At 45.3% G+C, this 13,857-nt stretch overlaps 1 protein-coding gene across 1 annotated transcript in view; it reads right to left on the reverse strand.

Annotated features, from left to right (window-relative positions):
- LOC131225163 (nicotinate N-methyltransferase 1) overlaps nucleotides 1–12,967 on the reverse strand; it is a 50,924-nt gene extending 37,957 nt beyond the window's left edge. The window contains exon 1 of the mRNA XM_058220628.1: nucleotides 12,174–12,967. Coding sequence (XP_058076611.1) covers nucleotides 12,174–12,912 — 739 coding nt within the window. The 5' untranslated portion in view covers nucleotides 12,913–12,967. The remainder of the gene's footprint in view (nucleotides 1–12,173) is intronic.
- Nucleotides 12,968–13,857: the final 890 nt, after the last annotated feature.

The raw sequence follows: 13,857 nt of genomic DNA on the forward strand, positions 1-13,857 counted from the left end.
AGTTGAGGGGACGCCGTACGGATCCAGCATTGATGGGTGTACTCAAGCGTTGCCATGTGGCTTCCCTATATAAGGGAAGCCCTAACCCTTAGTCATTTTCGTTTACATTTTCACCTCTTCCCATCCAGTCGTTTTCCTTAGTGCGAATAGGAGATTTCCGGTGACTGTCTTCACCAGCGGCTGGGCACTTCTTTCTTCCCCGGTGAGCTTCAAATATCACTTGCCTCCTCCTCTCTTTTTTCTTTTAATCAGCGACTCTAAACATCTATAAAAAGCCGTCATGTTGGAACCTTTGAGTTCATTGGAGGGGGCCTCCGGCAGCGACAGTGGAGCGAGTAGCCTCCGGGTAATGTCAAACCCAGGGTCGCCATTGATGGTGATGGACGATGTCGATTTTCCGACATCACGACTGGTGGAGGGGTCCCCGACAGAGAGGTCGATTAAGGCAGAGCACGACCTATCCGGTGAAGAAGACCCAGAAGAGTCTGCTAGTAAGGAGGGTCCGTGAGGCCCTGTGCCCTCGACCCTAACTGAGGCGGAGTTAGCTCGAATCAGATTGGGGTATCATGTCCCTGACAATGTAACACTCCAACTCCCCTCGCCAAACGAGCTTCTTGATCGGCTTCCGGAGTAGGCAGTCGCCATTTTTCAGGTCGCCCTTCAATGCGGCCTGAGGCTCCCTCTGCAAGGTTTAGTAAGGCGAGTACTCGCTCGCCTGAACTTGGCTTCGAGGTAGATGATCCCTAATGGATAGAGGGTTTTGATCGACTACGTGGTCTTATGTTCCAAGCTAGAGCAGCCCGAACTCACTATCGAGGAGTTCCTCCATCTATACTAGCTAAAGCTGAACAAGTTTCACCCTAGCTAGTATTATCTCTCCACTTAGCGGGGGATCGGGGGGAGCCTCATTACTGACCCTCTATCGTCCAATAAAAATTGGAGGGATAAGTGGTTCTAGGCTTCTGGATGTTGGGAAGTGGTCGACCTAGTCTTGGATCAGTACTTGGTCCCCACAGCATTATTCGACCCGGGTCAGTATACTTCAGATGTAGTTATTCTCTAGCTTGATCTTGGTTGGTCAATTTTCGAATTCTCTTAACTTGTTCACACAAGTCTTCTGTTGCAATTACCCCCAAGCACGCTCCCCTGCTGGACAGCGAATCCCTTACTCAGATCAGAGGATCAAAAGCGCTAAAGGAGGAGGAAAGATCTTGGAGGGTGCTTCTCCAACTCGAGCTACTTCTTAAGTCAGGTTTAGACCCTACTCTCACCGGTAAGAACTTTGGTAAGAACTCTAGCCGAGCTTTAGGACTTAGAAATTTTCATGGATCTCCATAATTTGAGTTTCTTCATGTTTTAATGCAAAAATGCATGAAGCTCACCATTTGCTAAGGCCCGCTTCCAAGCACCAGGTGCCTTCCCCAGAAGAGACAGTGGCTCCGAAAAGGAAGAGGCAAAAGACCTCTTCCAATAATAAGGGGAAGGTCGACCCTTCTTTCCCCGTTGTGATGGAGGTCAAAGGGGAGGAAGCAAAGATGGAGCCTACCCTTGACGTTGCTGCTGCAATGGTCGGGACGACCATTCGGGAAGGGCCATCCTCTACTGAGGTACAGTGAGTTTCCGAGCTTCTAGTGGAAGCTCGTTCTACAAGGGTGGAAGAGGTCGACCGTCCTTCGGCAGGTCTTCCAAGAGCTCAAGGGGAGGAGGAAGATCGGGGCCTTCGCCGAGTTATTAAGGGGATCCTTCCTTAGGCAGATCGGCACGTGCCCAAGGCGGAATTCCTCAATTTTTCGACTCTTCAGCGGACTCGACCCTTGCATTTGCAACGACGAGCCTCCTTGGGGTAAGCACATTTCCATTAGTAGTTCATCTTTCTCTTCGATTGTTTAGCTTCACTCAATTTTTCTTCACCTTGGCAGCTCGTCCCGTGCATGTTGAATGTGCGTATTGAGATGTCGCAGCTGCGGGGGCAACTAATCGAGACCAGTTAGAGGCTCGCTCAGTCCCAAGCTCATGCTTCTTCTACAGAGGTCGAGTTGGAGGCCGCGAAGAAGCTCCTTGAAGAGGCTTTTGCAAAGTCAGCCCAGCAGGAGGCCGAGCTGGGGGCGAATCTCAAGGAATCCAAGACGAAGCTCGAGAAGGTTGAGGTGAAGCTCAAAAAGCTTAAGGCAGGAACTCGAGCTATCATCACCCAAGCTTGGGAGGATGCTGTTAAGGAATATCAATACTCCTAGGTGTACGTAGAGGACAGAAATGCTCTCTATCGTCAGGGTTAGGCGAAGTGCATCTAGACCATGAAGGAGGCCTTTTCAGAGTTAGATCTCTCCAACTTCGACGAATCCGAGTCAAGCTTCGACGCGTCTGGTGATGAAGTGGCTCCCGAGCAACCCCTTGAAGCTTGAAGACCAACTTCCCTTTGCAATACCTTTCCCTTTTTCTTTTGCTTTTTCTTTTTAAATGTAGAACGATGTAAATGTGCCCTTCGGGGCTTAATGTAGAACGATGTAAATGTGCCCTTCGGGGCTTAATGTAGAACGATGTAAATGTGCCTTTTGCGGCTTTATTAATGAAACTTTCGCCTTTTTGAAACAATGTCTTCTATAATAGATTTTTCTAAGTCAAGTAGATCACACCCAATAGATGAGTCGGATCCACTAGATGTATCGAATTTGGGTCGAATCATGTAGGTCGGATCCTCAGCTCGAACATAGGTCGGACCTTAGTCGGACTTTAGTCGAACCTTAATCGGATCTGGTAGGCATAGTAGAACTGATAGGAGTCCTGTTATAATAGATCTTTATTAGCTTTATCTCGAGGCTGATCAATATATAATAAACTTGCGCATCGATCGATTAAGGACAATAGATCTTGAGATGTTTAGCGTTCCAAGGTGTGGTAGGAGTTGACCATCCAGATCTTCTAGTCAATATGAGCTAGGTTGGCTTGTACTCGTTACTATGTAGGGTCCTTCCCAGTTCGGGCCTAAAGTTCTCAATCCTAGTTCCTCGGTATTTTGGAAGGTTCTTTGAAGGACCAAGTCGCTAGCTCAGAATCTTCTAATTTTTACTCTGGCACTATAGAAATGCATCACTTGCTGCTGGCAGATAGCAGATCGGATCCAAGCTTTCTCTCTCTTTTCTTCAAGAAGGTTGAGACTCAGTGTCATTAGCTTGGTATTCATTTGTTCGCTGAATGTCTCTGTCCGAGCTGTTGGAAATCCTATCTCTATTGGAGTGACCGCCTCTGCTCCATATGCTAATGAAAAGGGCGTCTCCCCATTGGTTGTTCAAGCGGTAGTTCGGTACGCCCAAAGGACTTTAGGGAGTTCCTCGGCCCACACTCCCTTGGCATTCTTGAGCTTGGTTCGGAGGTGATGTTTGATGATTGTATTGACTGCTTCGACTTGTCCATTTGCCTGCGAATGTCATGACGAGGAGTAGACATTATGAATCTCGAGGTTCTCACACATCCTTTGGAACTGTTTGTTATCGAACTAGTTTCCATTGTCGGAGACGATCGTTTAAGGAATTCTGAATATGCATATAATGTTCTTCCAGATGAAGTCGATGATCTTTTGTTCGGTTATCTTCGCCAATGGTTCGGCCTTAGCTCATTTCATAAAGTAGTTAACAACTACTATGACAAACTTAGTCTGACCTTTGCCGGTGGGGAGAGGGCCGATAATGTTGATTCCCCACTGGGCAAATGGTCATGGCCCGATCATAGAGGTGAGCTCTTCAAGTGGCTATCGGGGTATGGTCGCGAAGCGTTGGCACTTGTTGCAGTTCTAAGCGAATTGTCGACAATTGGCTTGGATGGTCGACCAATAATAACCCTGCCGAATGACTTTATGGGCTAAAGCTTGGCCTCTGGAGTAGTTTCCAGAGATCCCCCCATAGCTCTCCTTTAGGATATAGTCCACTTCATCCGGTCAGAGACATTTGAGATAAGGGAGATAAAAACCTTTTTTGTAGAGGACGTCGTTAAGCATGGCGTAGCGAGCTGCCTTAATTCATAACCTACATGCCTCCATTCGATCTTCGGGTAATTCGTCCTCTTTGAGATAGTCGATAATTGGATCCATCCAGGTAGGTTCTAAACTTATTAGAAGAACTGTGACGAGGTCGGCCTCGTCGATACTTGGTTTCATAAGGAACTTGATTGGGATAGATCCTGGAACATCGTCTTTATCTGCAGTGGCTAACTTTGCCAACATGTCAGCTTTGGAGTTCTTGGCTCAAGGAATCAGGGTGACACTGCATTTTTAAAATTTACCAATCAATTCTTTGGTCTTCCGTAAATAGGCTTTCATGCATTCCTTCTTGGCCTGGTATTCTTCAGCTGTTTGATTGACGATCAATTGGGAATGCTGAAGACTTTGAGGTGTTATGCTCCCATGTTAGCTATCAGTTTAAGTCCGACGAGCAAAACTTCATATTCTAATGTATTGTTGGAGGCTTGAAATCTGAATCGTAAGGCATATTGCATACATATATGGTACAGGGTCTCCAAAACTATCCCGGCCCCACTTGCCTTAGAGTTGGATGAGCCATTAATATAGAGCATCCACTTGGGTGGGTCAGGTGTAGCTTGGGCATTGGATGCTTGGCCAGATGGAACGTTTAGGACGAGATCCAGTCTGTGTAGGTCGGTATCTTACCCAGAGGTATGAGTTAACTTGACAATGAAGTCAACCACGACCTGACCTTTAATAGCTGAGTAGGATCGATACCTGATATCGAACTCACTTAGCTCAATTGCCCACTTAGTCAGCCTTCCCGAAGCTTCGGGTTTTTGAAGCACTTGATGTAGTGGTTGATCGGTCATGATGATAATGGTGTGAGCTTGGAAGTATGGCCGCAAACGTCAAGAGGGGATGATCAAAGCCAGTGATAATTTTTCTAGCTTTGGGTATCTGGTCTCGACTGGAACTAGGGCTTTACTGATGTAGCACACTAGGAAATGTTTTCCTGCATGTTCCCTAATTAAAGTGAAGCTAATCGTTGCATCAGAGACAGCCAAGTACAACAGTAGGGACTTTTCTTGCTCAGGTTTGGAGAGTAGTGGTGGCAACCCTAGATATTGCTTAAATTTCTGGAAAGCCACCTCACATTCTTCTGTCCAGTCTAGCACTTGTTTCCCTTTCAATTGTTTGAAGAAGGGGAGACATTTTTCTGTAGCTTGGGATACGAAGCGATTGAGAGCCACGATCCTCCCAGTAAGTCGTTGAACATCTTTGGTCGTCCTTGGTAACTCCATGTCGAGAGCTTTGATCTTCTTAGGGTTTGCTTCGATTCCTCGTTAGCTGACGAAGAAACTGAGGAATTTTCCCGAGCTAACTCCGAAAGCACATTTGTTCGGATTCAACTTCATTCAGAATTTACGAAGGATTACGAACATCTCCTAGAGATCAGTGACATGATCCGTAGCTTTTATGCTCTTGACAAGCATATCGTCGATGTAGACCTCCATTGCTCGCCCTATTTGGTAGGTGAGTATTTTGTTGACTAGTTGCTGATTAGTAGCGCCTCCGTTTTTCAATCCAAAAGGCACGACTCGGTAACAATAAAGACCTTTGTCAGTGACAAAAGTAGTTTTTGTTTTATCATGTGGATGCATTAAAATTCGATTATAACTAGAACAAGCATCCATAAAACTGAGTAGCTTATGCCCAGCGGTGATGTCGACCAGTTGGTCGATTCAAGGAAGAGGAAAGCTATCTTTGGGACAAGCTTTATTCACGTCTATGTAGTTTACACAGACCCGTAATTTCCCATTTGCCTTTTTGACCAACACAATGCTGGCTATCTAGTTTGGATAATACACTTCCTCAATAAATAAAGCCTTGAGGAGTTTGTCGACTTCTTCTTCGATCACGGAATATCTTTCGGGACCGAGCGTGCGGTGCTTCTGTCGAATAGGTCGGTGAGTCGGGTCGACGTTCAGACGATGCATGATGATCTTGGAGTCGATGTTAGGCATGTCTTTATGAGACCGGGCGAAGACGCCCACATAACATCGGACGAGAGCTATTATCTTGTCCCGTAGTGGGGCCGTTAGGGACGACCCAATTTGGACAGCCTTTGTAGGGACAAATTTGTTGAGTGGTACGGGAATAAGGTCTTCCATGGGGCGACCTCTTTCTTCGTAGTCCTCATGAGGATCCAAAGAAGTGACGATCATTGCTTGATGTGAAGCTTGTAGTGCCATCGTGTAGTGTCATGTTGATCGCCCTTCACTGATCCAACACCTTTCTCAGTCGGGAACTTCATGGCTAAGTGGTAGGTCGAGACCACAGCTCGCAGGGCATTCAGGGACGGTTGACCAAGGATAGCATTATAAACAGATGGACAGTCTACTACCAAGAAATAGACCATTGTGGTGACTTGGTTTTGTCCGTCTCCAGCCATAAGTGGGAGTTATATTGCTCCCTCAAGTATGACCTTCCCGCCCGAGAAACCGAGCAATGGGGTTTTAACAGGTCGAAGTAGAGATCGACCAACTCCCATCTTGTCGAAAGCCTGAGCGAAGAGGACATTAGTTGATGATCCAGTGTCCATGAGGATTCAGAACACTTTTCAATTGGCTATGGTTAGAGTGACCACAAGTGTGTCGTCGTGCGGATGGTGGATTCCTCGAGCATCTTCTTCGGTGAAGGTCAGGTTATGGGTCTCCACCTTTTACTATTCCAAAGGCCTTTCGATAAGTAGAATTTCGTCTTCAAGACGACCAATGTTCCTCGCGTGCACCATCCGAGCATTATTTGAGTCTCCTCTGCCTCTGTGGCCTCCAAAGATCGTGCGGATCACCCCGGTTAGCTCGTTGTTGACTGGTTGTTCATCTTTCACCACGACTTGATCTCCTCTATGATTGACGTACTCCCCAAGATAGCCACTGTGGATGAGTGCCTCGATCTCTTGTTTGAGGTCAAAGTAGTTACTCGTGTTCTGTCCGTGGTCCCGATGAAAGAGGTGATATTTGTTTTTACTTCTGTTTTGGGATCAGACTTCAATTTGTTCGGCTAGTGGAGAATGCGCTTGTCTTGGATTTTCATCAGAACTTGCTCGGGAGTTTTGTTGAGAAGAGTGTAAGTTTTAAACTTACTATTGAGCCGCTCGTTCGGGTGACAATTGTCTCGTGGTTGGTCGTCCTTCCTTTTCCTGTTCGCGTTGGTCGAGCTTGGTTCTGCCCTTGTCTGTTGCTCTTGGTTGGAGAAACCTTGTTCTGGACGGCCTCCCGCAAGATACGAGATTCTTTAGCGTCAGCATATTTTTACAACCTATTCAGTAGTTCGGCCATTGTTGTAGGAGGGTTTTTGTCCAGCGAAAATAGGAACTGTCGATCCCTTAGTCCGCTCATGATAGCGTTTAAGACAAGCTCCTCTAAGTGTTTCCAAACCTGCAAAGCTTCCAGATTAAAGCATTTGATCTAGTCCTTCAAAAGCTCGCTGTCTTTCTGAACAACGTGAAGGAGGTGGGCAGGTGCCTTGAGCCTCTTCTTTCCCCCGATAAAGTTCGTGACAAAGGCTTGGCTGAGTTGGGAGAACGAACTAATAGAGTTTAGTTTCAACTGCTTAAACCACAGTCAAGCAACCCCAGCTAAAGTTAGGGAAACGATTCAGCACATGACTGCGTCAAAAGCATTGTGGAGCTCCATGTAGACTATGAAGGACTCCATATGTTCCGACGGGTCGGTACTCTCTGAGAATGGAGTGATCTGAGGCAACCGAAACCGATCTGGCAGTCATGCCTGCATGATGTCTACAGTGAATGGGGGATCAAATTCCTCCACTGTGGCTTGTGTTGGCGCGTTAGTTCTGTAGGCCTGTTGCATGTCTCCGATTTAATCTCGCAGATTTTTTAACTTAGCCTCCCAGGGTTCACCACTCCGACGTAGCTTCGGTTGGGGCTTTGTTGTGCTTCTTCCGATCTAGCTTATGACGTAGATCGGAAGTGGGCAAGGTCGCAGTCTCTGATATGTGGGATGCAGCTGGTTTAGCCGAGCTATGTTGTTGACTCCTCTAGGAGGGTGGTTGGCTCCGCTGAGAGGCCGTGCGTGTACAGGAAGGTTGAGGAGGGTTATAGTATGTTTGTTCATCCTCCCTGTTGGTTCTTTCCACATGCTCTGGCTACAGTTGTTCCAGCATTTGCTTCATATAGCCCATGTTCTCTCTCAGCATTCTGACCTCCTTTTTGAGGGAGTTCAATCGTCCTCCTTTTATACGAGACCGCTGACCCTGACTCTCGAAACCAGAATTAGCCTGGTGTTGTGAGGAAGAACCCCGATGGCTTTCCAGTTGTTTGGGTTGCTATGGGGGCGGTAGTACGTGGTCAGGCGCAATTGGAGCTACAACTGGGGAGGATCGAGTTCTCTTCTTCCCTCTTGCCATTATAGTTTTTCTGGTAATGCAGGAACAATGTAGGAACGGCTGAGACGTCGTTCCCACAAAAGGCGTCAAACTGTTGATGCAAATTTCCAATAGACCCTCCTTGGTTAACCCTTTAGGGCCTGCATAAACGAAAGCAATAGACAAAGGAGACTCTGGCTTGTACAGGAGACCCTCCAATGCTTAAGTCAAGATCTTAAGTCTTTTGTAGGTTAGGATCTTAAGGAAAAGAGTCACCAGTCGAATATTAGGGTATGTATATGTACCTTACATTGGTTGGGGGTACCTCTATTTATGGGAGAAGGAAGATCATGCTGTAAGGGGTTTTTCCTGATATGTTAGAGATCATTCAACATAGGTATCCGGATTTGTCCAGGATTCTCTCGAGATTATCGTCATCCGAGGTTCTCAAGATCTGATTTGATACCCTTGGAGAGATTCCTGGACTGTTAGTCCGAGAAAAAGGTTGGGTGATAGAGGTGTCGGATATAGTAGGCGCAAGTAATATTGAGCTTTCCGTTAGATTGGTATTTGCCTTGTGTTAGAGGTTATATCGAGCTATGGCCAACGTATAAGTTAGGTTGGCAGTTGGTCATTTGAGTGAACTTACAGTTGCATCCTCTTTGAGTGTCCTTACAGTTGCATCGACCTCCTTGAAGGTCAATCTGTCTTTGGCAGTAAATGCCTCTTAAGGATCAAATGACATTAGATCCGTGTTGGTTTGTAGGGTTGGTCCATTCCATAAGTCAACCTATCGACTCATCTATTTTTCCCCCAACAAAAATACGAAAAGCAGGCTAATCCAAATATATCAAGTGGGCCATACCTTGTCAATTTAGATGTTCTATAAGCAATTTCACATCCTTCCTATTGGTCTGATATTTTATATTGAGGTTGACGACGGGAGTGGATTTACACATAAAATATGGTGGGCCCACAGAGCTAGGGTTGCAGGGATGTGGATTTCCTATGAATTCCAACCTTGAAAACCTAGGTGGGGCCTACCGTGATGTTTGTGAGAAATCCACCCCGTTCATCTGTTTTTTTAGATCATTTTAGGACATGGGGCAAAAAAAAGCCGGATCAAATACTCAAGTGGGTCGAAAACGTGAGGATTGAACGTACGTGGTTGAAATATTCACGAGGCAACAAAAGTTTTGAATCAGGATCACTGTAGACCTAGGGAGGTTTCAACGGTACAAAATTCCCTACTCACCTTTTCATTTAGTGCGGCCCACTTGAGTCTTGGATACTTCACATTTTTGGTCTCAAGTAACAAAAATGATCTCATAAAGACGGGGTAAATTTCGGTGCAGTAACTTCGTGTAAAAGGCTTTCACAGGAAATCCACCGTCTCAGTTGTAGACGTTTCCAGGTCATGGGAAACAGAAATGGGCTACTACCCTGCCACCATCCCGGTGGCTGGTGGTCTGTGCTTTGTGAGCCCCACCATGATGTATGTGTTTCATCCATTCCGTTCATCCATTTTTACAAATCATTTTAGGGTTTGATCCCCAAAATAAGAGTGATATAAATCTTGGGTGGACCACACCATGGGAAAACAATAGTGATTAGATATCCACCATTAAAATCCTCCTAAAGCCCACTGTACTGTTTATTTGACGTCCAATCAGTTGATTAGGTCATAAAGACCTAGATGAAGGGAAAAAACAAAGATCAACTTGATCCAAGACTTTTATGGCCCCCAAAACATTTTTAATGGTCAACCTTCATTCAACATCGGTTTCCTGTAATATGGCCCACTTGAGATTGGGATATACTTAATTTTTTATCTCATACTATAATATGATCTAGAAAAATATATGCACCCAATGTATGAAACACATATCATGGTGGGGCCCACGGAACACCGACCACCAGACATTGGCTGGTACCAGGGGAGTAGCCAATCCATTTCCAAGGGAAACATGCCAGCTGGAGAGTCATTTATACTGTGGTGGAGTGCACAAGGTACTTGTACCATTTTTTATTTTATTTATTTATTTTATTTATTTTTTATTTTTTAAAGCTTGTTAGTACACCTCAATGTAAGTTCACACTTCACTGTTAGCCACCCCCACCAGGGAATCGATGCCAAGATATCGGTGTTGAAACTAGGTATCATTCACTCAGTCTACCACTTGAGCTATGGATCAGGGTGTCTAGGTACTCATACCCTTAGCATTGATTCACTCCCGAGTAGAATTGGAACTGTCCAGATTCTGGGACCTCATGTATATGGGTCACCGCCCAAAATTAGGTTGGTTGAAGATGCGTCCGTCACCCATCTAATTACTGTAAAGTTTCTGAAATGGGCCATCATTTGGACGGTTCAATTCGTTCCATAGCTCAAGTACCCCTGATAGACCATGATGTATGCATTGTATATGCACGCCGTCCATCTATTTTTCCAACTCACTTTAAGGCATGAGTCAAAAAATAAAGCAGGTCCAAAACTCATGTAGACCATATCACGGAAAAAAAAATGGTAATTAAACCCCTAGCCAATGTTAAAAACTTCCTAGTGCCTGCCATAATGTTTAGTTGCCATTCAATCTATTGATAAGGTCACACAAACCTTAGATAAAGAGAGAAAACAAATCGTGGCTTGATCCAAAACTTTATGGCCCACAGGAAGTTTTTAATGGTCAATCACCACTGTTACCTATCGCGGTCCAGCCAAGATTTTGATCTGCTTCTTTTCAGGGCCATGCCCTGAATTGAGACTTAGATCACTGCAGTAGAATGTTTGTAAAAAATCCACCCCATTTATCCATTTCATCTAATTATGATATAAGCCCAAAAAACAGGCAAATCCAAAACACAAGTAGGCTGCACAAGAGAAAAATAGTTAAATCTCTACCATTGAAACCTCCCTAGGATCCAGTGTAATGTCTAGGGACCATTTGGATGCCTGTAACTGTTATAAAATGTAAGAAAGTTATAATTAACTTTGTTGCATATTTTGTTTGGAGATGAAAATTACCTCTACTTTGTCCCGGAACTTTCTTACACCTAGAGATTGTCAAAATTTAACAAGCACTTGGGTTATTTTTCAAGTTACATGTAACTTTAAAATATTCGCTGCTAAACACGAATATTAACTTAATACAAAACTTTTGTGGCCACACGAAATTTCAATGGTTCTCACTGTTTCTATCATGCAGCCCACTTGAGCTAGGAATCTATCTTATTTTTTTGTCCAAGCCTTGCCATGATTTGACAAAACTGACAAACATGGTGGATTTCACACAAAATCACAATAGGCCCCACTTAACCTCCTATCATCGGATGTTCCCATGACATGGTGATGTGGTAGGCAATCCATGTCTCCTAAAATGACCTGGCAAAACAAATGTACTGCATGTATGTACAATCCATACATTAAGGTCGGCCCCATGGTAAGGGCCGCACCTTATAAAGTGGGACCGCAACTTGGTTGACCAGCGATATGACCGCAGCCCTATCCATAGGGCCCACGTCATCTTTCCGTATTATTTTAGGGCATGGTTTACAAAACCAAGTAGATACAAATTTCAATTGGAAACACCACAAGAGAAAGTCATCCAACTAAAATTTGTATGTGCTTCGTTTCTTCGCCGTGTCCTAAAATTATATTGAAAAACAGATAGATAATGCACACATCGAGGTATCCCCCACGCAGCTGGTTCGGGGTCGCAGCCAAGTCGTGCTCGTTGCGTGGTACCGGAGACGCATCAAATCCGCTCCCATAAAAGAAGTGCGGCGGGCTCTCCAAAACCCAGCGCACGTTAAAAAACACCAATACCTGGGATGGAAGGAGCTTTGGCGACGACCTCTGGAAGATCGAAATTGATCCCCTCCTTCACATGCGGATTCCGGTCCATGATCATTTTCAAGCAAGCGCCGGAGCTTCCACCGACATCGACGAGCCGATCCACTTGTTTAAATCCATCTCCATAACCATCAAGCATAGCCTTCATGTACGGACCAGATACGCCCTCCATGGCCCTCTGCATCAGCTCATTCATCTCCGGCTTCTCCCCGTAGTACTGGTACGCCGAAACCCCGCCGTTAGCCTTCACGAAGGGCTCGACGGTGGGGTCTAGCACCGCCTCATGCAGCCGCGGCCACGCCCGCATCAGCGCATCCTGGTGGTGCTGGAGCACGTAGGGTGCGTAGGATAAGCCGTCCTTGTCCGGGACGAGGGTCTTCCCGATCTCAGAGAGGGAGTATCTGCGCTCGTCTGCTGAGTTGCTGTCCAGGTGTTCGATGAAAACGTCGTAGCTGGCGAGCATCCGGAGGATGCGTTGGAGGTTTTGGGGGTCGGGGGAAGGGGCTGTTGGTGGTGTGGTTGGGCCCAGCTTGGAGAGGATTTGGGAAGGGGAGAGAGGGGTGTTGGCTCCGGATTGCCAGATGGCCTCAGGGATGTTGAGGGTTACGATGGCGTGGAGGGACATCGGGACACTTACCATGTTGGCCAGCTCCATAATGGCCACCCTCGCCTCCTTTCGGCGGTCCATTGTCGTTTGATCATTTTCTGCCATTGCTGTGTTTGAGCTTGCTCTCGCAGATGCCACGGAGGATTCTAATTTGATTTGGAGTTTGATTTAGGTTTCGTTGGATTCCTTGTTATTATTATTTTATTTATTTTTATCTGTCCGATATGATCTCTCGCTATCTCAACGGTAAACACTTCCGTCCAATGAGCCACTTACACGCATGTGACAAATATCACCTAGATTTTGAAAATCTCACGATAATTTTGATAGTTTTGGTAAAGCTGATGGAAGCTTATCATCGCGATTGTGTAAGGAGCTTCTCATCCTCACGAATCCGTGGTGGAGATGGAGTCAGTCGTCCGTCGTGCATCTAGAGCTCCACGCAATTGTCGTGTAGCAGTAAGCGGTCAGCGTAGTGAGTTACTACGCTAAGCGTATTGAGTAAACTCAGTAAGGTCCACCATGTATTTTATCCTATCCATCCATCCATTTTACGGGATATATTTATGCCTTGAGAAAAAAAATGAGGCATATCCCATGTTCAAATGGACCACACCAAAGGAAACAGTTGAATTGAACATCTACTGGTGAAAAATTCTAGGGGGCCACTGAAGTTTTGGATCAAGATTATATTTGTTTATTCCCTTCATCGATGTTTGTGTGATCTTATGAATAGGTTGGACGACAAATAAACATAACTGTGGGGCCTAGAAAGGTTCAACGGTGGAAATCATTATCCCCACTATTTCCATTGGTATGATCCACCTGATCTTTGGATATTCTTCAATTTTGGTTTCAACCCCTTAAATTAGATGGAAAAACGTATGGATGGTGTGAATAGACATCATGTCACGCCCCAAAATTCGAGTACCTAAATAAGGTCTTGGGGATCCGAATCCCAAGGTTCATGAGTTATAATATAATGATATTTATTACCATTCACGTGATTTAATAAAATTCAATAAATATTCAACATCATCTAAAAGAAAA

Source organism: Magnolia sinica, chromosome 14, assembly GCF_029962835.1.
Source record: "Magnolia sinica isolate HGM2019 chromosome 14, MsV1, whole genome shotgun sequence".
Taxonomy (NCBI): domain Eukaryota; kingdom Viridiplantae; phylum Streptophyta; class Magnoliopsida; order Magnoliales; family Magnoliaceae; genus Magnolia; species Magnolia sinica.